The 24,540-nt window shown below is 42.2% G+C and overlaps 1 protein-coding gene and 1 long non-coding RNA gene across 16 annotated transcripts in view; one reads left to right on the top strand and one right to left on the bottom strand.

The window, feature by feature from the left end:
- The window catches only part of LOC139808713 (bromodomain adjacent to zinc finger domain protein 2B), a 151,510-nt gene that overhangs the window by 115,456 nt on the left and 11,514 nt on the right, over positions 1 to 24,540 (top strand). For 4 of the 15 annotated variants that reach the window (XM_071770987.1, XM_071770992.1, XM_071770983.1 and 1 more), the window contains exons 5-19: positions 9,644 to 9,871; positions 10,578 to 10,763; positions 11,350 to 11,512; positions 11,627 to 11,644; positions 11,859 to 12,105; positions 12,330 to 12,609; positions 12,854 to 13,239; positions 13,398 to 13,472; positions 13,544 to 13,846; positions 14,093 to 14,367; positions 14,910 to 14,991; positions 17,536 to 18,117; positions 22,107 to 22,172; positions 22,313 to 22,357; positions 24,110 to 24,163. In XM_071770987.1, coding sequence (XP_071627088.1) covers positions 9,644 to 9,871; positions 10,578 to 10,763; positions 11,350 to 11,512; positions 11,627 to 11,644; positions 11,859 to 12,105; positions 12,330 to 12,609; positions 12,854 to 13,239; positions 13,398 to 13,472; positions 13,544 to 13,846; positions 14,093 to 14,367; positions 14,910 to 14,991; positions 17,536 to 18,117; positions 22,107 to 22,172; positions 22,313 to 22,357; positions 24,110 to 24,163 — 2,990 coding nt within the window. Of the gene's footprint in view, positions 1 to 5,101; positions 5,241 to 9,643; positions 9,872 to 10,577; positions 10,764 to 11,349; positions 11,513 to 11,626; positions 11,645 to 11,858; positions 12,106 to 12,329; positions 12,610 to 12,853; positions 13,240 to 13,397; positions 13,473 to 13,531; positions 13,847 to 14,092; positions 14,368 to 14,909; positions 14,992 to 17,535; positions 18,118 to 22,106; positions 22,173 to 22,312; positions 22,358 to 24,109; positions 24,164 to 24,540 lie in introns of those variants that run through there. The other 11 variants (XM_071770997.1, XM_071770989.1, XM_071770998.1 and 8 more) reach the window with 9 other exon arrangements.
- On the bottom strand, positions 1,362 to 2,937 carry LOC139808941 (uncharacterized). The gene is made up of 2 exons (XR_011730981.1): positions 2,262 to 2,937; positions 1,362 to 1,640 (listed from the first exon to the last, which is right to left on the bottom strand). It is a non-coding gene; the product is annotated as an uncharacterized lncRNA (long non-coding RNA).

The raw sequence follows: 24,540 nt of genomic DNA, 5'->3' as shown, positions 1-24,540 counted from the left end.
TACGTTAACAAACTTGCGCGCGCGGCAACGCAACGGTGGCGCGACGCGCGACGGCGAGGAATTTGACATGGAGAGAGAGAGAGAGAGCGGCTCGAGATCCCGAGATGACTTCGAAAATAATAACCCGCCGTCGAGCGGCGAAGTTGTAAAATCGCAATTTTCACATCCGGCACAAACGCGATTATCGTAACGCGCGACGGCAGAGTTGGCCGCCGCGCGCGCAAGGTCTCGTTAAATATTTTTTATTAATTTTTGAGCGCCGCGTGTCCGAGCGGGCTGTTTCAAAGCCGTAATTGGGGACGGGGACCGGTTTATTAAGACCTCGTTCGGCAAAGCGGATTTTGCTCGTGACGCGCGAAATAATGCACTACTAGAGGCGCGATATTTTGTGCCGCACGTTTGCGGGTGAAAACTCGTTACGCGCTCCGAGTGGATAAATTATACTGCATCTTGCTTAATGAGCTAACCAATATTGAATCCAATAGTGTCTTTATATTTCGCTTGGAACCAATTCTATGTATTTGATTAATTGCAATTGGTTTGATATAACGTATTTGGATGTTTAAGTATATTAACGTTTATGAAAAATTATGCTTTATGTTTTCCCGATTTGTTTCGCATACTAAAACTCTCTATCCGATGAAAGCTCAAGTTACGTGTCTGTGTCGAATTGTTTTATACCGGTGAAAAACTTTGCAAAACTTTTTTATTGTATATTAATTATATTATTATAGATTAGCTTCATTTCTATGTGTATATATTTCGTTTCTTATATAAGCAAGGGGATGCTAGCTTGCGAAAGAATAATTTATTCCGCGTCATAAGTACATTGAACGTTGTACGTATATATATGTATATATCGGGGAAGAAGGAATACGAGAGACAACCGTCGAGATTCCGAGTGAATTTATTCCACTCGCGCACAGATGCCGGCAATAGTTTATTTTATAAGAACAGTACTTTCGCGCGAGTTTGCGACTTATAACCCTTTGCTTCCCCAGCCGTGGAATTACACACGTGGAACAAGGTTCCAACATCTGCTCGCGGAGAGATTTATGATCTATAAATCGCTCGATTCTTTATTTTTTACAGCATTAAATTTGGCGCAGGGTGAGCGATAGTGAGTTTAATCGGGAAACAACGATGCGATACTCGGTAAATTCGAGGTCAATATAGACGTGGCATGAAAAGAATTTTAATATTAAAATCTTCCGTACCTTGAAATAATTTTTACCGAATAATTTGATATTAATTATTATGCTTTTTAACTTAGTCAGATGTAACGAATCTTTCTTTTTAACATTTGATGTATTTTGCATTATAATTCTTTGTTCTTTCAACATATATCTTCTAATTGTCGGCATTAGTGATACAAAGTTGATTCAACTAAATAATTAAATTAAATGACCAGCATGTTTTCTCGCTGAAAGATCTCAAGGCGAATATCTCACGTCGTTCCGCGCACAGCATATCTAATTGTTACTCCTAGGATGCACGTGTTCGCGGCAGCGACGCGGGTAGATTTTCGTGGAAGTTGCCCGGCCGTCGTGTCGTCTTTCCAGGCCGTAAGATCCGCGTCGTTACGCGACGCGCCGTTGGTCCGGGCTATTTTCTTCCTGGCACGTTCCTGCCGTCGGGGCCTGTGCACCGAAAAAAATTCCAGCCGTATATTCTGCGTCCCGAAAATAGCGACGAGAAGTTACGTTACGCTGTTCCACGATGGTCGGGAGTAGTAGCGCTTGGCCATTTTCAGTTCCGACGACGCCGCGCCGCGCCGCGAGGAAATTACGAGCGAGTAAATGCGCGTGTTTCCTACGTCGCGCTTTTATCGCGGAAAATCACGGGGTCGTTAACGTCGATCAAGGGAATTAGCATCGTAAAATGATCGCGGGGAGCTCTCGATAGTGCGTCCAGCTGTGAGTGGTTTCTCTTCGCGTACGTATGTACATATACACTTAAGTGGAGGGAATTGTCGGTTAATTAAATGTATTTGACTACCAAAGTAATGCTTCCGTTATCATCTTTAAGAGACAGCTATTCGGATTGTTCGAATTTCTGTATAATCGTACTCTCTCTCCAAAAATTTTTTTTTTTTTTTCTAAAACGATTCGCGACCATTGCGAACATCAATCGCGGGATTAATTTAAAAACAATGTACATTCTGTGTATATTATTTTGAAGTTGCACAAAGGAGAATTACCGACTGAAACGAAGCAGAATTCAAGAATCGCGTTAATTTCTTCTGCATCGGCAGACCTCACCTTGTTCTCTTTTTTCGTTTTTTCTCCCCCTTTGCTTCGCTCTCTCAATTCCCGCTCGTTTTCGCCGCGCGCGAGCAAGCGCCGAAAGTATCGGGTGTACGCAGGTCTGGCCGCTTCTCTGGAGCGAGTAAGGGCCACCACTCGTAATCCTTGGTCCCTTTCCACCGGTCGGCTGCCGCGCGCGCTCATCAGCCCCGCGTATATATCTATAATACGCACGTCGCTCTCTCGCCCCGTCTTCTCCACCTCGCCCTAAACCCCAGGCCCGGCTCCGACCCCTCCCCACTGGCCGGAGCACCGATCGATTTAATAACACGGCCATTTTCCCGGCTCACGGACCGAACGAACACGCTCTCCTCTCCCGAGCGACCGAGATGCTGCTGCTGCTGCTGCAGCGCGACCGCGCTCTCATCTCGTTTCATCTCGCTTAAGCCCGCGGCGCACGGAGCGTGTTTCGCTGCCGCGTCGGAATTCTCTCGCTCTGTGCGTGTGCATATCCCGCCGCATGTCGAGATACCTTCCTCGCAGACCGTCCTGAGCAACGTGACGAGCAACGGAATTGGAATCATCGAGCTACTACAGCGACGATCGAATCCAATCTTCTTGCATTATTTGCGCTACCCTCAATTATCGCTATTAGCGGATAATATCTTAGATAATTAGCACTAAGCGCATATCTATAAACGCTTTATACTAATTGCAATTAGACCAATTATTAAGTGAATAATTAGAAAAATAGTTTCCTTTAGTTTCTCAATATGAAGCTTGTAAAATCCAATTTTAAGCTCAAACTCATATTTAATGTGGATTTTACGATTAAAGTAAATTCTATTCTCGATCAATTTATTACGATCCGATTATTTCCCATCTCGCCTTGTTTCTCTAAACTTGACTAAATTTAACTAAACTAACTGCATACTCGTCGGGCTTCGATAATTCCACCGCACGCACTGCAACTCGTAAATGCAACGGGAAAGGATTAAAAACGCGCCGCCTCCAGCTTTAGCCTCGCTTAGCTTATTTAAGATTATAACGACGCACGAGAGCGAGAGAGAGCGCAGGCCGCCGCTGCGGTTTTATTAGAAGCCCCGGAACGTGGACATTTTGGAGGCGAGCAATTCCGATTTAAGCCGACGGGATGTCTGCAACGATCTACCGGTCGGACATTCTCGCCGGCTTGGATTGGCAGGGGTTAAATTTACTATGGCATCTGATATCCACGGATAAACTGCCAGGACCATACGTTTAAATTATATCTCGACGTATTAACTATCGATTGTCCTTCCCACTTTGCTTCCGCTACGGCAAGCCGGTATAGTCCTCTATTGAAATAAAATGTTAATTACTCTATGACCATACATATATAGGAATACAACGTATCACAAAGCAATGAAGTCTCGAAAAGCGCGGTGCGAGTAATTTCTTGTGTTAATTGATTTTTTACCGTTGACTTCGATTTCTCTCGAAAACATGTTGTTCTGATGTCTTCGACCCACAGATGTGAAAGAAGACAAATGCACCGTACAGCGTTACCTTGAAACTCGCGAATGGAGTGTCGACAGGACGATGCGCGCAAAAGTCGTCGGGACTCGGGGAAAAGTTTCGTAATGCAGTCCGCTGTCTTTGTATAGCGTTTTACAAATTGGCCTTTCGTTCTCATATCGGGAAGATACATCGCGTCTCCGCTTCGAAATACGAAAGTCACTTAAACGAAAATTTGAATGATACAGCAGGTAGAGAATAAGTCGAATACAGAATTATTACAGAAGAATATTTCTTGTACGACATCAGTCAATTTCTAAAAGAAAATACGAAATACGTATATCACGCGGGTCTAGAGCCGATTTCACAGTCTCCGATTAATGTGATCCTCCGATTAAACTCACTCTGCATCTCTTTCTAACTGTCCCCCTATAGAAAGAGACGAAGAGTGAGTTTAATCGGAGGATCAAGTTAATCGGAGACTGTGAAATCGGCCCCCATACGCAGATATCAATTTCAAGACGGAAAAAGGCAGGTCGGGAGGTCAAAGTGGCCTCGATTTGCATCGGTCGCATCGGTCGCGGTCGGGGGGGAAAAAAAGCCTCTCGAGGCTCTCGAGTCTGTCGATTAGCGGGGGAGGGGGGGGGACAATGTACGGGGGGAGAGAAAGAGAGTCCTTCATTAGCGCGGCACGAAAAACAGGAAATTAGCGTCGCGACGCGACGCGTCACGTCGCATCCGAACGAACGTGGACGGCGGCGACGGCGGCGGCGGCGGTGACGTGTGCCAGCCGGATGGACGGCGATGACCCCACCACGCGATCCTCTCTTTCGCTCTCGCGCCCGCCGCCGTCGACGTCGACGTCGTCCGCGCCGTCCCGCCGCCGCGCTTCTCCGCGATCTTCACCCCTTCCATCGCCTCGCTCGTACGAATGCTTAATCACAAATCGATAGACGTGACGCATCGCCGCGGCCTCTGAGATACGTCGACTTGCCGCCGGCTTCGGCTTATCTGCATTTCCGACCGCTTCGTTCGCGCGTGACTGGCGGCGGATTAGGGATCACGAAGCGCGGCCGATCACAATCGTTCCCTGAGAACTCGCCTCCTAGCTGGTTTCGCTCGTTTCCTCAACGGCTAGTTAATTAATGTTAAACTCAACGTTTCGCGAAAACGTTTGATTTAATTTGCCGACCGTCTTGAATTTTCCCAGAAGCGAGAGACAGAGAAAGACAGAGCAGAGAGAGAAAGAGAGAGAATCCGGTCGCGCGTTTCGAGGTCTTCACGGAGTGACGTGTTCGGAATCTTTCTCGCTGATGAGAGTGACGTAAGGCGTATGTAAAATCTCGCTGTCGGCAGACAGCCCAGTCGCCTCCGTTTCGTTCAGTCGCGCTGTGGAACTGTGGGATGCTGGTACCGGGCGATACTACGGTGACGCCGTAATGGGAAGGAGAGGTTGCGCACGAGCGAAGTGCAGTGCAATTACGTTCGGGGATAATGGTTCGTATTCGCGCGTGTACCGTTAACGTTCAATGTACGATGCTCGTCTGCTACCTCTCGCCTCGATGCAATTACGATTTACGCCTAAAACCCGCGGAGAGAGTCATTTCCTCGAATCTTGAGTACAGCTTATTCTAGGAGAGTTTCTTCCAGCCGTATATATTTGCTTCGCGCCGTATAAGTGTGTCGCGCGTGTGAGATCTGCTTCTGAACTAGCGAGCCTCGCAATGTTGTCCGATACGGTTCTCATCTCGAAGTACCTAGCATCTTATCTTAGACGCATTGCAGCTTTTTTCGTTCTTTAAAAATTAAGCCGCTACCGCGCGACACACGCGTGAGTTGTAGCAGAATCGACATTGCTTCAATTGCAATTATTTCTACATTAGAGGAATAATGTGTAGAGAACTTTATGGTTTTATTCTAAAATAACAACTAATATAGATAGCAGAATAATAATAATTTAGATAAAAGTGATGTCGCATATATCGCATTTGTTGCGTTTAATATCGCGTCTTACCGCAGGATTAAAATTCTCTCCGAGTATAAATCAGATATATACACTGAAAAAAATTTTTTTAATATTTAAAAAGCCTTATTTGAATACTCCTAACAACATATTTACTTAATAAGTAAAGATATCTAATCCTAAATAAATATGTGATTATATTAAGTAAATATGTTATTAGGAGTATTCAAATAAGGCTTTTTAAATATTAAAACTTTTTTTTTAGTGTAAGATTTATAATTTGACGATAACACATTTTAATATACTCACATATCGAATATATGTGAGAATATATGGGCCATTATCATCAAACGTCGCTGATTAGATAAATCTTGAAATGTATGACATGCCGTTTAATTTTGTGTACAAGCCATTAGTATTAATTATGGCAAATTACCAACCGCGTTGTGATAATTGGTAGTACCAGAAGTATAGACTTTACATTCACAATGATTTATTTAAAGCCTTATAGGGGAAATAAAAAAACAATATTGTTATATAAAGTTTTAATGCGATTTAAATATAAATAATAATAACATGATACTGTAAGGAAATATAAATTTATCAAACAGGCTAAAGCGACAGACGCAATAGTTGCTTTCCATTTACATCAAAACTCAGATAATTCTCACTTGTGACGTCATAACTCAGTTAAATGCACGTTCTTTTTGCATGCTGGCAAGTGAGATTCAACTGAGCTTTTATCCACAATCGAGACCATGTGCTTTAATGAATCTAATAGACTCACATTAAAAGTGAGGCTATGGACCTGTATTATTATGCGATATAGCTTTGTCACCAAAATAAGCAAGTAAATACTGAGTATAAAGTACTCACATAACTGAGTGACTCAGATCACTTGAGCGTAAATGGAAAGCAACTAATATTTACAGCAGATAGCGAGATTCCGGTATGGAAATCTATAATCACGCAAATTGTTGCAATTTAATCTATAAATAGATGCGTGCTTTGATGTCTATTCTAATATTGGAAATACCGGAAAGACTTTTATGAATACAAGATGAATCGAGTGACAGGCGTTATCATAACAAGTTCAACGTGAAGGAGCAAAGAATCTCTTGAACTCGATTGATCGGTACTTATCGATTTAACGTTTCATATCTCGTGTTTTCTTCTCTTTTTGCGACAATCTAAACAAAAGGTTGATTTATTCGAGACGCTGATGCCGTTTACGCCGTATCGCATCGATATACGGATGTAATTTCTATTCGACGATATATGGGTCACGTCACACGTGAATATGTATTAACGTCGCTTCATGTCGACTGGAAAAGCAACGATGGGAGTAAGCGTTAGCGCGCTCGTCGCCGCTCCTTTCAACGTTCCAACGAGCGTATTTTATCGGCTGTCTTTACGAGCTCCGGCACGGCAACGTTACATCAAACAACATATATATGTGTTCCGAAAATGGCGGCCACGGTTAATGCGTTAGCCGGTCGTCGGTTATTCGAATAAATGGATTGCCGTTAAAGCATCTAGATTAAAGAGGAGAGGGCATACGACTCTTTCCGCTCGTCGTTAAGTCATTAAGAAAAAGAAAATTGTTCCGCGCGTTATTGCAGGGTCGCCGCGGAACAATCGAGGTCAGAAGCCGGGCGGTATACGCGAACGGTATTGTGTATAGCATCCAGGAAATTGATGGTGAATGAAATTACGACGAAGCCTTAGTGAATTAAAAAGCGCGAAGGGTACCGGCTATATATTGATTGATGCCTTTTCAAATATTATTCGGTTCTCTCTCTCATGGTTATCCGGATCTCTTGGCACATCGACATTTTTTGGAGCTGCGCCAACTTTGGGGCCGCGATTTACTTACAGCGCTGAACACCCCGTTCAAAAGGGAAGATGAATGAGAGAGAGAGAGAGGGGGGGGGGGGGGAAAGAAAATTGAATTTTTAACGTGTCATAAAGATATCGGACGCTCGTTCCTCGGCTTTTCGCACAGAACGTTTAAAGGACCGTGGAAAATCGATGACGAATGAAACTTTGATCCCGCGGTGTCTCATTCACCGTATTCACGTGGCGGTGCATTGTAAACACGTGCGTATGCACGTAAACCATTATGCGGCAGCAACCAACGGCGGCGATGGCTGCTCTCCGCGCTGGGTGAAGCAGTCGTATAAGCCGGAGTACGGAGTTCAACGACCGGTATAAATTAAAGCGGCGCTCGGATTTCAATGCCACGGCCTTGCTCAAGGCCGTCGCACTCGTAGAAAATCAACGGTACATTTGCGCCGGCATTCGTAACAATAAATTGTGCGAATACGACGTGAGCGATCGGGTACAACCACCCGCAAAACTTACGCAATATCGTAAGATGGATTCTTTTTCTTGCGACATTTCGCTCATTAAATTCAAATTTCTATAAATAAAGCTTGCGCGATTATATCGCAACATTTCTTCAGCGATGGGAATTCTTATTTCTCTTTTTGCAAAAAAAAATAACATGGTTTTCTTTCTCTCGGATATAAAATATTGTCTTGCGACAAGAAGAAAATTCAATTTAGATTTATATTTGTTAATCGAATGTATAGTTTTTGTGATTTTTTACAGTCTTTTAAAGGAATGACTTAGGTTTCTCTAGTGTCGGTGCGATTGATATCAGCTTAACAAATTCTTGGCATCCGCGAATTTATTTTCCCTTGCGCCTGCACCGGATGCGTACACTTAATTTCTAAAATTAAAACACGCATGCATGCACGATTTACTCAATTACATCATTTATGCGCTCTTGCGTTACAGAGTTACAGGGTGCTTTGTTGTCGTTATTATTAGCGCGCGTAAAAACGGTTAACGCGATAACGCGATTTGGTAGGGGGCTTTAATTGCGGGGATTGTTAAGGAGATCGAGAGAGCCGGGGTTATTTGGACGCCTCTGCGCAAGTAATTTATAAGCAAAAAATTTATAATTTGATAGGGAACGCATTCGCGCTCGTTGCGGATATTATACTTTCGCCTCGTTCCGAATATTATACAAAATATTATTTATACCATACCGGCGCGGTAATATTATAACATTTTGCAAAATTATCGCGACGTGTTTAACAATCTCGAGCTCTTCGCAAACATTCACGGTGCATTTGTAACGAAATCATTTCCCAATGAGCGACGTATTTATTCATCGCGCGTGAGATTCACGTGCGCGTCCGCCTCGGTTCACCGACACGATTTTTCCGCGAGCGCGCAAATGTATTCCGTTGCACGATAGAGCACGATAAATTAGCGTTATTACTCTAACGTGCGGCATTATGACGTAAACAAATGACATACACGTTGCTCTCGGGTAATTAATTAATTTACTCAAATCGCCGCGGGCGGGCCTCGATATTGCAATACGGTAGGCACGCTATGGTAGGCATCGATATGAGTCTATGCAAAACAGTTGTCGCACTGTTCGCGTCCAGTACCACAAAATCAAAGGGGTCATGATTGCGAATAGAGTAACAGAATTAGATTCCACAAAGCATGAGTGTGTCGCGTCATAGCGAATAGGGCTGTTTGAACTGAGTTTTGCGACTTACAAAGAAAAGTCTTCTTATATGAAAATAAATAAATATAAATAATAAAATAAAAGCTATTCACACTGATATAAAAATTAAATATATAAATACTGTAAATGGTTGTCTTTGCGATAAAGTAAAAATCGACAATTCGAAATTGACGTTTTTATTCTATTAATATCGAAAGTCATATCTAAGGCAGACAACACTCGTTTTCATTGACTTTATTTTTGCTTCGAACATCAACGCGATCCCTCGAGACAGCGTTGTTGCTGGCTCGAGCGTCACTCATCGACGCGCGGGGCTTACGTAAGGGGTGCGCGCCAAATTCGCGGGTTTGCGCCCATTCATAACGATCTCCTCGATTTTAATTTTAGCATACTGGCCTCGAGGCGACAGCGCAGCGTCGTCGCTCTTCGGCGGGATGCCGGGTGGTTATGGCCTGGGGGCCCCCCATTTGCCCTCGGCTTACGCTATTCTGGGCCGGGGGAGCTCAGCGCCTGGCTTCGGGGGCCACACACCAGCCTCGGCGCCACCCCCGTCCCCGTACCCTCACAGCAGCCTCGGTACACTCAGCGTGGCCGCCAGTCAAGCTGCGAGTCTGGGTAAGTAAATTTTCCCCTCCTCTCTTCGCCTCCCGTCTCTTATGTCTCCTCCCTCCTTCATGCACCCCTGAAGTCCCATCGATTATCATGATTACACACGTTATTGAAGCCAGCATCGCTTCTCCTCGGAACCGTGTCTTTCGCAAGACTATTCGCGCGATAATTTGGGATCATTTCTTTGGCTAATATCTATCGCGACGTGTGTAATAAGCGTAACGAGATGCCATCATATTTTCATATACAGTGAACTGATCAAAATTGCTTTTCGACATCTTTACTCATAAATACGATTCTCGAACTGTTAGCAGAGATATTTGTAAGGCCCGATACATATCATGCGTGACAATCGATATGATATAATAGCTGTTTTTCATTCGCGCAAAGGCTTATCAGAGTTTAAGTAAACATTGCTAAAAATTTATATTTTTGCATAGAGCCGATATACTATGCGTACTTTAATTTTCTTGCAATCCAAATCAGGGAGACTAGAGATTTTTCCTCGTCACGAGACGCATCTTGACGCATTTTGAAGATCGCGAACTTACTTATTTACATCGACGTCGTCTCTTTCAGGAAATTATTTTGTTGTGCCCCTCTCTCTCATTGACTCGTCCAGGGCAATTGAGCGATGTTGAGCCGCGTTTCGAGATCGAATTTTATAGACCGGGCGCGGATTTACCGGAAGCACACCGTGTTCGTGTTACAGGCATCAATCCAGCAGCCAGTGCATGGTGGACAATGGCCTCTCATCTGGCGGCGCAAGACTACCTCGCGAGGCTACAAGGAGCGGCAGGACTCCCAGGATTTCCGCCCGGTGCCGAGAGCCTCCTGCCGCCGTATCCCGCCTCTCTACTTAATCCCCCGTCCCTCTCGTCCCACAAGTCCAGTAAGTGTAAGTAACAACGATCGAACAATGTTGCATGGTGCGATGCTCGAGAAACGCTCGCTTCCGTACGCTTAATCCTCGATCGCCGAGTCCTTTCCGAGATAACAACGTCGCTCGGAATAGCTGAACGGGTATATTTTTAACCGTTTTCTCTTTTTTTTTTTAACGTTTCTCCAAACCTGCCGACGTGAGACACGATTTTTACTTCCTGCTTTTAGAGTTCACGCTATTTTTATATTTTTTAAATTTGTTCAAGTTATATTTATACATGACTTTTCCGTCTTATCGCTATAATTATTTTCTATTTTGCGAGCAAGGTGGTTTGTGTATTTTTATGCATTTTTTTAAATTTATATTTGAAGTTATAACGTAATTCTAAAGTTTCTCTCAAGTTTCGAGTTAAACAAGGTTACTTGTTAATGAGATAGAAACTTCAGACTCTTGAAAGTTTATGAGTCTACTTTCGTTAGCAATTGACAGTTGCTGATCTTGGATTGACGCGAACGTGGACGCGTTTTTTCGACGATAATTAATCCGAATTAGGGGAATTGCAAATGTATAAATTATTTTGCTCGTTTTCACGGCCGAACAGCTAAGTCAAGTAAGAGTCACAAGACACCAGCTAGCAGTAGTAGCTCAACCACGCCAAGTATGACGAGCAGCAGTCTGCCGGTGTCCACTCAACCACCGGTGACGTCCTCTCATCACAGCACTCCGGTCAGCAGCACGCCAAATTCGCAATCGAACGTCGTCAGGTGAGAAATTACTCGTTTCGCATATTAAATACACGACCCAAGGCTGCAAATTGATTTTATCTAACTCGCTAAAAAAATTGTATTTTCACGCCATCGTTTTTCTTATCGCGACAGTTCTGCGAAGGAAGGAAGGTGAATATATCAATTCAATTATGCGGTAGATCTTTCACGACGCTCTATTATACGATTTATAATTAGAATTAGAATGCATATAAATATCCAGTTTTTTAGATCTCAGTATAATTAAATTCATGATTCTCGCTATTTTTGATTATCATTATTATGTAGTTTAATCTATTTCAATTGTTGTAAAGGATAAATAACTTCACAGCGATGTTTTCTCTAGTGATCCTAGCAGTATATTGGGAGGTGTGCGCCTACCTCCCGACACGGAGATTATCAAGTATACGTCGAGTATAGTCGGTCCGAAGGTTCCTGGGACGACGAACCGCGGCAGGAAGAAGACAATATCTTTGGACACTCCTAGCGTCAGCGTACATCCGCCGGCCGTCCCTGCCCTTAGCGCCCATCAGATCAACACGACGTCAACCGCGTCGCTAATGATGGAACCGAGGAAGTATAATCGCACGGGGGTACGTTCAGCCGCCGCACATGTTGGCTGCAATTCTGAAACACCTAAGCATAAAATCGCAAGGAGTTTATTACTTGTTATTCTTTGTTGCGACGAGTATATATTTAAAAAGATTGATATTTAGTTGCGGGATTAAATTTGCTTCCTTAATTTTACATCCGCTACGAATCTAATGTAATCACGCGCAATACGTCGTGTAATCGTGTGCGTTTCGTCTTTCCTCAGACCGACTCGAACGAATACAGAGATTCGGTGGATCGAGTAGAGGTAATCAAACTGCCGGCCCATTCAACGAACGGCTCCGTTCTGTCGGCGCCACCGACGTATACTAGCAGCAGTAGCAGCGGTAACAGCAATGCGAACAACAACATCAACGATTCGGACGCGCCCCTAAATCTCTCCCTGAAGCCCGCCACGACGAGCAGTAGTTCGCCGATTTCTGGTAGTCAGCCGCTCAGTCAGCTCAGTAATTTAAGCCAATCGTTACTTGCCTCCGATCGGACGTGTAAGTATAGCAACTGTGCGCGCGGCATTTTCAGCCGTTTTAAAGTCGTGTAAAGTCGTCGTATGTTTTTATTCAGTGGAAAAATTGTTTGGGAAGTAAAGAGATAGAGAGTTAAAAGCAATTTTGCAAATGTACAATATAAGATCATCGTTTAAATCTCCATATTTTTAAAAATTATTTCCGAGAAGTTTATTTTTCTGAAGATACATGATTAAAATAACAAAAACTTTATGGATTATCGTAGCGAGACGAAAGCCCGGACCAAAGCCGCGAAGAGTGCCGCAGAATTCGGTGCCGGTGCCGGCGTCGCCTAGTCCCTCTTTGGCGCAGCTCTTCGCCGCCGCGGACTCGCCACAACGGCCGAGTAGCGGCAGCGAGGAGAGCGAAAGTGCGAGCACTGCCACCCATCACAAGGACGGTAGGCCACGAAATCTCGGCCGCGGTGTGTCGAAGCCTAAAAAGAACACGGTCGCGTCGTTGTTAGCTCAGAGCAGAGCTCTAGGAATTAAGCCGACTCCGACTTTGGATCCAAGTGTGCCATTGTCTCACCAAGTATCGTTGTTGAGATCGAATATATTGGCGGCTCAATTGCACGCTTCCGTCGCTACTGGCCAGGACGATAAGAATCAGGTAAAAGCCAGCTACCGGGCTCAACATGAAATACCTTTGTATCGAGTATTAATTTTAACGTTATGATTACATTGTACTTTAGTAGAGCATTATTCTTTTATTCTGACTTCTGTACTTATCTAATTTCCATATATCTTTACGATTATCTTTTGTTAAAGTACTATCACTTGCTAACGAAGATACAGAAGAAGAAGCGACCTCGACCAATTCGTGCTTCGTGGGCGAGGAGCCATGTTCGTTTTTCTTTTTTTTTTACTTATGATTTCGCACTAAAACCATTCTCCCTATATAGAAATCTTTGCAGGAAAAAATGAAAAACAAGTTGCTGGAGGCCTCGGGAGAAGAGAGTAACATGGACGTGACCAGCGAGAGCGGCAGTAACACCGACGTTGTCACGGATACCGATGACGACAATACGGAAGGCACACCCAGCGCGAAGAGGAGAAAGCTCAAGCCCAGCGAAAGAGACCTTCAAATGCCGTTAGAGCGCGGTTGGAAACGTGAAACAGTTATCAAGGGACTAGGAAAGACGGGAGTGATAAAAGGCGACGTGTCCTATTACAGCCCCTGCGGGAAAACTTTTAGGAGCAGTCCCGATCTGGTGAAGGTTGGTTACAACATATTACGACCGGTGATGGTTGGTGTACGTTATCAAAAGTGATTTGCATGAAGTTGCTAAAAGTTCGAAGTACTTTGCTAAAACTTTCTATTGTCGATTTTGCTATTATCGTGATATCTACGGCGCGATACATAATAAAAAGATGACGTACCGAAATACAGATGAGGTTTAGATTGATCAGATTACTGGGCCCTCAAGAAGAGATTTCAAGACGAGATCTCTTTCCGATTTCAGTTTCTGGAGCATCAGAATCCAGCCGAACTAACAACCGCCAATTTCTCGTTCTCCTCTCGCCCGTTGGTCGGGGAATTCCTGCAGCCGACGATGGGTCTAGCGGAGGCTGAATTCGTCAGACTCGGTGCTCAGGAAGTAGCGCGAAGATTGGAAGAGCTCAGAGCGGTCGGTGGTTTCAGAGACGCACGGCCGAACAATCAGTACGAGAGAGACAAGCTGGCTTACGCGAAGAAACTCGCGAAGGAAGAAGCGCAACGGCACAAAGAACAAGCTAGGTAAGATATTCCATTATTCAAATATGTTGATTATTACTTAAATCAATATATTTCTGGAAAATGTTAAATAATGGTTGCTGGGGTGCGTTAAAAGATAGAAGAGCTGATGCGCATAAGTTACTATTTGATATTGAGATCACTTCATAAAATTATAGAAAGTTGATGATTGTCGATTAATAGTCAAATAAATCATGAAGTTTAATGAAGTGTTAATCTCGTCGCTACGTGAGAACAGTTAACTATTTATTCGCTTACTGCGGAATTGATTACTTAATTCGAAATTTCGCGATTGCAACATGTTGATGTTTTAATTAACGCGCATTTATCATTTTTCACCGTAAGATTATTGCGTGCGCGTAATCGCAAATGTTATCGAGCGAAAATGTAAAAGTGAACGTCGCTATGTTAATTCGGAACTAGAGTTTTATCGAGCGTTTGTAAAATTTATGGACAAGGTGTTACGAGTAACCCTTGATTAATGATTTGTTCGAGCGTTTTTACTGCTCGGGGATTACGTGAACTTAATGATACCTTCATTGCAGGCTTATTAAGGAGCAAGAGAAGACGGAACGGCAGGAAACCTTGAGACGAGAACGGGAGATCAGGAATCAACAGCTACTCGAGGTAAGTCGACGTCTACCACCGAGTTTCCTTCACGTTTGTCTCGATCTCGTTGTTTCATTCACACGAAAAACTGTTCTCTTATTCTATTTGGGATACCTACGTTTTTTTGTATTTTGTCCACCTGTCGTGCGTGTCGCATGCTCTCTGTGTGTGCCGTATTTATATATATATATATACATATATATATTATCTCCGTATATATATATACATCTGTCTATATATACATATTATATATACGACTTTTTTTAATGAATATTCTTGTATAGAGAAACTCTTTTCTTATACTATATACGTCCATTGAACCTCTTACAACCTCTAATGTCCCAGAATACACGAGACACCCATAGCCAACCAACAACCGCTAGCGATAGTGACAGGAGAACCCAGCATGTCCTCCCACCTTACCCCTCCACGCCCTGTTTAATTTTCACCCTTTTTAATTTCGCCAAATGTGTTTAATTGTTTGATAAAAATCGTTGAGAATTGAGTGCAGTCGCGATTTTGTTTTTATCAAACAAACGCAACTACTGTTGAAAGGAAAAAATGAGTAAAATTAAAAAATAACTACTCTGGCATTCAAATTGTCTAATAAGAGGAATGAAAGTTTTATTCCTTTTATGAGCCACTGTTTCTTCTTGACGTACGCTAAAATACACGCGCCAAATTTTTAGTTATTTTTTTCCAAATGCAAACGCGAGAATCGTGAATAAATTAATATGGATGCCAATATTGGTTTAAATTCTAAAATTCTTCGCGCGATATTCGATATTTCATACACCGAGATATGTTTTGAAACAATTCCATCTGTTCTCAATCGATACCGTTGATGCTTTTATGTACGTTGTAAACAGAAGTATCGTTGATACATTTTGTTTCCCATTATTTTTGTCGGCGCCATCGGATAATGAGACAAATAATTGTATTTCATTAGGAATTGTTTTTGACAACGGAAAATTTACGTGACAAAGAAACATTCTTGAACGTTTATTGAAGTAATACTATCCAAAATTTCATCTTTTGACCAAATATATTATAATTTTTAAATTATTATAATTCTTTAATTGATATTCCTTCGATTCTACATCTCAGCCATAAGAGGGCAAATGTACAATCATTTATATTGTTTCAGTTATGTGAGACATTTAGTATTATTTTTGGAAATGTTATAACTTACGCAAAATTATTAAGTATCGAATCATAAAGTGTGTATTAAGTGAAGAATCGTATTGCCGAGAAATATTTTCCATTTCGTTACCGGACTCCCGTCGGATTTCATAAGATCGAAGACAAATTTTTTTATTTACGTCTTGCAAAACGGGCGAGGATACATTTCGATATTGGAATACGTGTTTAATGGGATCGACGTTATTCTGGACATTTTTCCTGCGCGAGGGAAAACCTCGACGAAATAGAGGCGCGCGATTGTAGGAATTTCAAAAGTCCATCCATTGTGATAGTCCTCCAAACTACCCCATCGAAATCCTCGCGCAAGCCAGATTATCACCCTGTCCCCCCTCAATCACTGTCACTCGTTCGTTCATGTTTCCTCGCATTCACACACGCATTCCACATCCACACGCACATCACTGGCCCGTACATACACACACAATCCGTGCAATTTGAAAGAATAGAAGGAGACGTCAGACGACACAATAGTGTAGTGACTGTAGCTACACTATATGTAGTGGGCTCATATGTAGTGGAAAAACGCGAAATAGGGATGCCCAGATCGTATATAACCGATCCAGATAGATTTTTTTTCCCTCCCCCTGGGACGTAGAGAACGAAATATAAAACGGATGTACATTATCGATGCACATTATGTTTAGGCGAGCTAACTAAGATTGGCGTAATTTAGCAAGTTATTGATGTAATTGAGAGCGTTATTATTTTGTTATGTGTGCATTGTGTTGTTACATTGTGTTCAACATTACGAGAGATAGTCGAGAAAGTTATTTTATATTATTTAATATCTTCACATATAAATAGTCAACAAGTATGTCGCGTGTTTCTTTTTTTCTTTTTAAATGGTAATCGCTTTTATGTGCTTGTATCTAAAATTGGCTTTATCGAAATTACACATATTTTAGTCTTTTTTAACGGCGGGGTACGCGGAGTTCATAAAATTGGAGTTCATAAATTATTCAAGTCATTAATGCGACTATAGAATTAATTTGCCGATAGTATCGCTTTATTTTTAATTTGTTTTCGTGAAATGTTAAACAGTGATACATTCTAAAAATCTCACATCTTAATCTTGCGAACAGATATCATTTAATATACATATTTCGCTTAGGAAATTCGATAGCACATTTGGTAATATATATTTTACGTGGGAAATGTTTCATTGACAGTGTAATTTTGTCTCGTACATTATCGCATGATCAATCCGCGTAAAGTGATCTCCGCGTATCGCCCCGACTTAATCCCCGCCGGTCGACCGCGAACGACCGGTCGCACGTGGTCGCTAAACGACCATCATCCTCCCGAATTAACGCGATCGATTATACATTGGGCATCCCTGTAAACCCACCACCAACGCAGGGTCGAAAGCGGCTCGCGTTCACGATCAAGCAGAAAATGAAGATCATCCAAGAGATCGAGCGCGGCAAGAGCAAGAGCGACGTGGCTCGCGAGCTGGGTCTGGCGAGCAGTACGGTCGCCACCATCTGGAAGAATCGCGAGAGCATCGCCGAGAGCTGGCGCAACCGGGACATGATGCACCAGGCAGACGTCGAGGACGTGCCATCCTCGAAGAAGCCGCCGTCGATGTCGTCCCTCGCGTCAACCACGGCGGCCGCGCTCTGCACGCCGGTGGCGATGACAACGATGACGACGACGACCGCGATGACGACGACGCTGCCGTCGTCCCTGACAACCGGTGTGGTCGTGCCGCCTCCGCAGGTGCAGGTGGTGCCGCCGGTCCTGCCGCCGCCACCCTATCCCACCCTGACCCTGCCGCCGGCGTCGGCGGGCCTTGTGCCGTCACCGCAGCCGACGGCGCCGATCTCCTCCTCGTCGAACCTGTCATCGACCACCACGTCGACCGGCACGACGACCGCGACCATGCCGCCGGACAATACTCAGCAGGCACAGACCCAGACGCAGAGCCAGGAACTTCTGGAGGTAAGATGTCGTATGACGCATTCCGACCCTCTCCTCTCTCCCCCCTCCCCCCGCCCCCGCCATCGAGTCACCCCGTCCACGGTCTTGCCCGCCTGGACCCGTTGATTCCACCCCTTTCGTACCACCCCCATTGATATCCCTCACGTAATGTCTCGAAGCTCGATATCCCCGACATTTGCGCCACTTGGATCCATCATCGACCACATCATGTTCACTAATGAGTGTTGTCATATTGTCTTGTGAGTCGTTATTACTTCCGGATGTCCCTGTCTCTCCCCTTTGACTTGAATTTCCTCCGCGGATCCGGACACGATTCGCGATAGAAGGGCGAAGAGATCCCCCACCCCCTCGGAGGTAAGCGTTATACCGTGAGTATACCCGGCTCGCGGACCGCGGTTCTTTTACGTGTGTTTTGCGTGAGGTGAAATAATATAAGTGCTTCCGATGCTCCCACAGACGAATATCGTGCGAATTTTACCATTTCACGTCAGCCTTGTTGTCTCTTCAACGTTCTTCTCAACGTTCTGCTTTGAAAAATTATGTCCACAGTAAAATGAAACCTCCGTAAAACCATCTAAATGAAAATAAAATAAAAAGTAAAGTACATCGACTTTTTCTTCTTCTTCTTTATAAAACATGCGTCGCAAATAGTTGGGAATAATTTTGACCGGTTTTCCGAAATCAATTAAATAAATTATTTCCTAATAAATTATCATAAATTCGCTTTTTATTTTACAATGATCTATCGGCAAATTTTGAAACTCTTTTCGAAATATATTTCATTAGCACATAATATCTCGTTATAATATGTTAGTCGTCTAAATATATTGAGGCTAATTAGGCAAGTTAAAACAAAGACTTAACAAAATCATATCTTGCGTCGGTGCATAAAATTTCACGTTTTTCAATGTTCCTACAAACACTAGTCTCTAATCATTACATTTTCCCAATCATTTCATGATTCCTCGAGCTCTCTCATTATAGCACTTGAAAATTTTCAACGTGATGACGTGTATCGCCAAAGTGAAGAGACGAACCTGCGACTGGCGTCGTAAATTCACCCCCGCCTAGTACTTTATCGCGTAGTGATGAAACAAAAAAAATACATACGTACACACACACACATACATGCATATAGATGCTCACCACCGTGCTTTCGTAGGGTTGGCCGATCTCTTCGTCCGGCCAAGCGGATTTCGGAATTCTAGTTTTATTGTCAGTGATCGTTTATTATGCTATTTTCGAAAGTGACAAATTTATTCAAATATACTCAAACCTATGGACTAATAAAAAAAATTGTAAGTTTCTATTGATCGTGAGTAATTAATCTAAAAATTATGTAAAATTTGATAATTTTATAATGAAATAGGGTTTTTTCTCTTTGCGTGTGAGATCATTACTCTATTAATGAGTTTAATCTCAATTCACACATACTTTTCACATGAATTTTTGAGGGTAAACACTTCAAAATTAATATTTATCATTATTACATTGTACTCAAATAGAGCTCCAATTAAAATATTGTCTAAAATAAATTGCTTTACTCAATTCATCTACAATTTAATTCATTTCGAAAATTACGTTCAGTTTATGGTATGGTCCATTAAGTTTTCCCGATGAAGAGCAATTTCCGGGCGAGAAATCCGAAATCCGCCGAAAGATTATAAAGAAGAAGCACCGTTATCGATCTCGCGTTCTCGATGGCCGGCGTGTTTTCCGGAGATCGGCGACGGAAAAGCGCGGCCCATCGAGAATCGCGGGATCCAGATGCTAGATCAACACTGCGATCGAGGCACGTTAAGGCTGACGATACATACGTAGGCACGATATATATATACGATAATATATGAACCGACTGTCGCAATGCTATCCTGTGCCTAGCTTCTCCTGTCACTATATACAAAATAACAGCTAGCTACATGATTATCCAGCATGCCATACTTCTTGAAGAACCTGTCTCTAGTATTCGAGTATTTGCTACACGAGTATATATACAAAGAGCTTTCCTTTACCTTCTCGTTGTTACTGCGGACGAAAACGACACACGAATTACCCGCGTAAATGGATATATATGTGACACCTATACTTTATATATACATATATATATAAATATTTATACACGTATTATTACATATATATTTTTATTACTATGTATTATCTACTGTTACATTTTATATTTCCTAGGTGACACGACACGATAGTCTTAATATTTTATCGGCTTAAGCGACGGTACACATTGTGTACCGTTGATATAATATGTGCATACATAGGCGAGTATTGCTTGGCTCCTTGCATGCTCGGCTGAGATTTTTCACTCTTTTCCACGTTATTATTCTTCTACTTCTCTTCGGTCTCTGTTCATCTTGTATAATGGTGTTGGTTTATAATGACAGTTTTACGCTCTCTCATTATCTCTCTCACATGGTTCTCTCTCTTTTCCCCTATATTTATATAATATAATTAAATATAATTATTTTTCAATTCGTGTTCTTGCTGTCGAGTTCGCTCTCAGATCTTTTTACGAGCGAGTCGGTCTTCGTTATGCTTGGCTGCTGTCTCGGCGTATACGCGTCACTCTCTTGGTGGGGTTTTATATTAAATCGCATGCCTTTGCTACTCTTTTTTCTCTCTTTGTATAAGGATTTTTTACGGAGGACCTATTGCGCTAATTGAATATGCAATGTTTATCGGTATGTAGAAACTGAGCGTGCGTTATCTCACGGCTGTTACTATGAGCCTATAGCATAGCCGATGATATAAAGAGTCCACGAGAGCGCAACAATCGGATCGACCGAGTCGAACGGAAACGAAACGTTAAACTACGGGCATTTAGCAGAGCAGAGATTCAGATTTAGATTCAGATTTTTTAGCATGATCGTAGCCGGGAAAGGCGCAAAGATACGATTTGTGATCCCGAAGCTCCAACGTAATCGACGTATTATGGGTGCAAACAACGGGATAAAAGTAGGTCGTTCCTTCTTTAAATTTGAAATTAACTTTATCAGAACTTTTTAACTTCGACGTTCAGTTAAGTATTCGAGGTGGATTGTTAAAAAGTTACGCCTTTCCGAGGAAGAATTGGCCTCAAGTACAAATAATGTAGCGTTAAAATACAAAAGTGCACCCGTACTAATTTCCAGCTACATCCCCGAACTTTTAGAGTAGTGCTTAATCCCTGTCACTGATCTGCGCTATTTAGACATCGCTTTCCACACGTAGTCTTCGAATCACAATTACACTGTGAATGTCACGAAATCAGAAACCCGAGGAAAACCTCCCACAGATGGGGAACTTGTATTAGCCAGGCTATTTTCGTCCGATTGCGAATTTGATAAGGATCCATTTCCGTACGTCCGGAGAAACGTAAATTGTAAATCGGGAAGCGGAAATCGAGGCGGTCGCTTTATAAAAATCCATTGAATTAATTTTTGCTGAACTCACAAGAAGAATATTTACGAATGTCAATAAAAACTGCGGTCAGGAAATGTTTAAAATTGCGACACGTTATTCCTATAATTTTAGTCTCTATACAGCAATATACATTTTTATTTTGGAAATTATTTAAAATAAAACCCCTAAATTTTTTATAAGCTGCACATGTACGAACCCGTTTGGTGGTTTTCATAGATTTGTTTCTGAAATGTTAACGATGAACGCCCAATAACGATTTATAAGAAAGATTTTAATAATTTACGTTTTGGCACGAGCAAAATAAAATTGAACTTTGTAACAATAAAATAGCTTCTCTGCTCTTGCAACCCTCTCGATCGTCGCTGCAAGAAATCCAATAGGGGATACGGGAACTTCAGATCCAATTATCCAATTATCGGTGCCGGTAACGAGATAGTAGCTTTTCATCGCTGAAACAATGTTCTGTTTCTCTTGTCGTAAATACCGAGCGGTCCCGCGAACGAGAACAAAATTGCCTAAGTTTTCTCTTGATAAACATGATTACGGATGCGAGTGACGTGTGTATGGCGTATGCGCAGGCACGGAAAAAACGGGAGGAAGAGGTGCAGAAGATCCGACTGGAAGAACAACAAAGGAAGCAACAGGTAATTCAACAATCGTTACTATGTTAATGCCCGCGACCCGGTTCTTTCTCGGGTCGCCCGAAGTTGTAATACGCGAACGAACGACCTACCGCGATGCCATTTCCGGAATTGCATTAAAAGAGATCCTTTTAATTTCTCAGGAACGAGAGCTGAAGCGGCAGCAGGCGGTCATGCTGAAAGAGCAGGTGAGTTCTCTCGTCTTAAAACGTTCAACCGTTCTCCGCCAATCGTTTCGTCGCTGTAGATTAGCGTGAGTGTGCGTGAGTGTGTCTCTCCGTAGACGTAGAGGTGCTCTGTTTTACTTTTATCGCCTTCATTCGTTGCTCCCCGTTTATTTTTACGATGAGACCGACCTCCGAGCAAGTTGATCTTACGCGGAGATCGAATGAACCGGTAGGGGCCAGGAGATACCCCGTTTGTCGAGGAGCGTGCATAAAATAATTATTTTAGAAATTGTAAACATATAAAACGGAATATTTTACGTAATAGAATTAATTAATTATCGTATCTTGGAAACGGTGTTTGTTAGTAGTAAAAACTTCGTGTAATCTGCATGCGATTTTTCCGTAGAAATGTTTGAGCGGAATATCTGATTTCGGTATTGTAGAGATTCGTGTAGATTTTCGCGAAATATTTAATCTGACATGAATATATTAATATCTAGATATAATTTAAAACTGAATTAAAAATCCAATCGAAGGAAACAGGGCTAAATAAAAGCCATTCGCTGTTCTTGATGCGAAAGATTTATTCAATCATTGGTTAGTTCGAACGTTTCGGTATGAGTTAAAAATATTCTAAAACGAAAAGTTACACACGTTTCTTTAAGAATTTAAATTCTTTCTTTCTATATCATGATCTTTTTGCGTTTTAGAAAATGCACATTATTATTTCTGATCTTGAAAAACAGCACGTCGTACGGTAGCATTTATTCATGCCATTGTTCTGAAGTATTATGTTTGTTTTTGAGAGCAAGGAAGTCGTCTTGTGTTATTTTAATACGTTTAATACAGCAATTATTGAATAGAAACTATATTAAAGAAATTAATTACATATGCGCATACGAGGAATACAATGCTATTATATTATGTCTCTTCAACGATTAATAAGTTTCAATTTACATTGTAAAATATTCACTGTAGAAGAATCTAACATTCTGTGTTTCGAACCTACAGCTCTAACTCATTATTTATATTACCAATATTCATCGACATCGAAAAAGTAAAATTGCTGTTGCGATTAATATATCATTTTCGGGGAAGTGTAATTCATCGCATATCACACGCGGAATGTCCAATCTTCATCGCGATGAGTTTTCAATCACCGGATATCTGACGAATTTTGGAGTAAAATCTTTTTCAGCAAAAATTTCAATGAGAACCCGCGTATCAAAACATATACAGTGAAAATTGAAGGATGTTCGCAAATTAAAAACTTTTGGAACAGACAAAACTTCAATCTTTCTATTAGTTTCCAATAGACTAATGAAAAGATTGAATTTATTACGAATTGTGTTGCTAAGACATTTAATTACATTAAATATAACGGACTTTTTATATTTCATTGAAAATATTGCAAAGTTTTGACACACAATGTTTCTAAGTTCTTACAAAAATAAAACCCGTTTTATATCTTTCAAACGAGTTTAAATTTAACGAGAATGAAGATAAGACACCCCGCAATCACTTATCGCGCTCGCTTTATCTTGAAATCGAAAAAGTCAATCCAGCATAACATTGTCGCGCATTTGCTCAACAATCCTGTCGCGAAGGGGTCGTTCGCGCTGCCGATTTCGCGACACGATTTAACTCCGTGACAGACAGATAGCCGATAAGTAGAGAACATCTACACGGTATTAGAGAGCGAGGGAAAGATTGTTAGATTGAATGTGGCGGGGTTTGAGCACTAGTGGACTGTGGATGTGTTTTGTGCCGCAGATGTACATGCAGGAGCTCACCAAGCAGCGCGAGATGCTCTACACCGTCGAGCTGGTATGTCACATACCCAATCTAGCGTCTAACAGAAACGGCATTAACGAATTTAGCGAATTTGCTCTCGCAACTAACTCACCACCGGCTCTGCGTTACATCGCAAAACTGCGGCGTGCACACGAACGGCTTTATGCGTTACATTCCCGTCGAGTTTCGAGCGTTTCAATTTCGGGATCTAACGATTGGCTTGTGCGGACCACGTGTCGCGGTTTACGCATATCGTTCAACAACACCTTTCGGCATACCGTGTATCTTTGTCCGTAACGCAATAAGCTTACTTAATCTGTATCCGCTTCAGCTTCCACAAATCATTGCAGTTCATAAGCTTACATCTTGCGAAAAAATAAAAGCACACATTTGCCACCTCTCTGAGTTCA

Source organism: Temnothorax longispinosus, chromosome 2 (assembly GCF_030848805.1).
Source record: "Temnothorax longispinosus isolate EJ_2023e chromosome 2, Tlon_JGU_v1, whole genome shotgun sequence".
NCBI lineage: Eukaryota > Metazoa > Arthropoda > Insecta > Hymenoptera > Formicidae > Temnothorax > Temnothorax longispinosus.
This window is presented reverse-complemented; position numbering and strand designations above follow the sequence as displayed.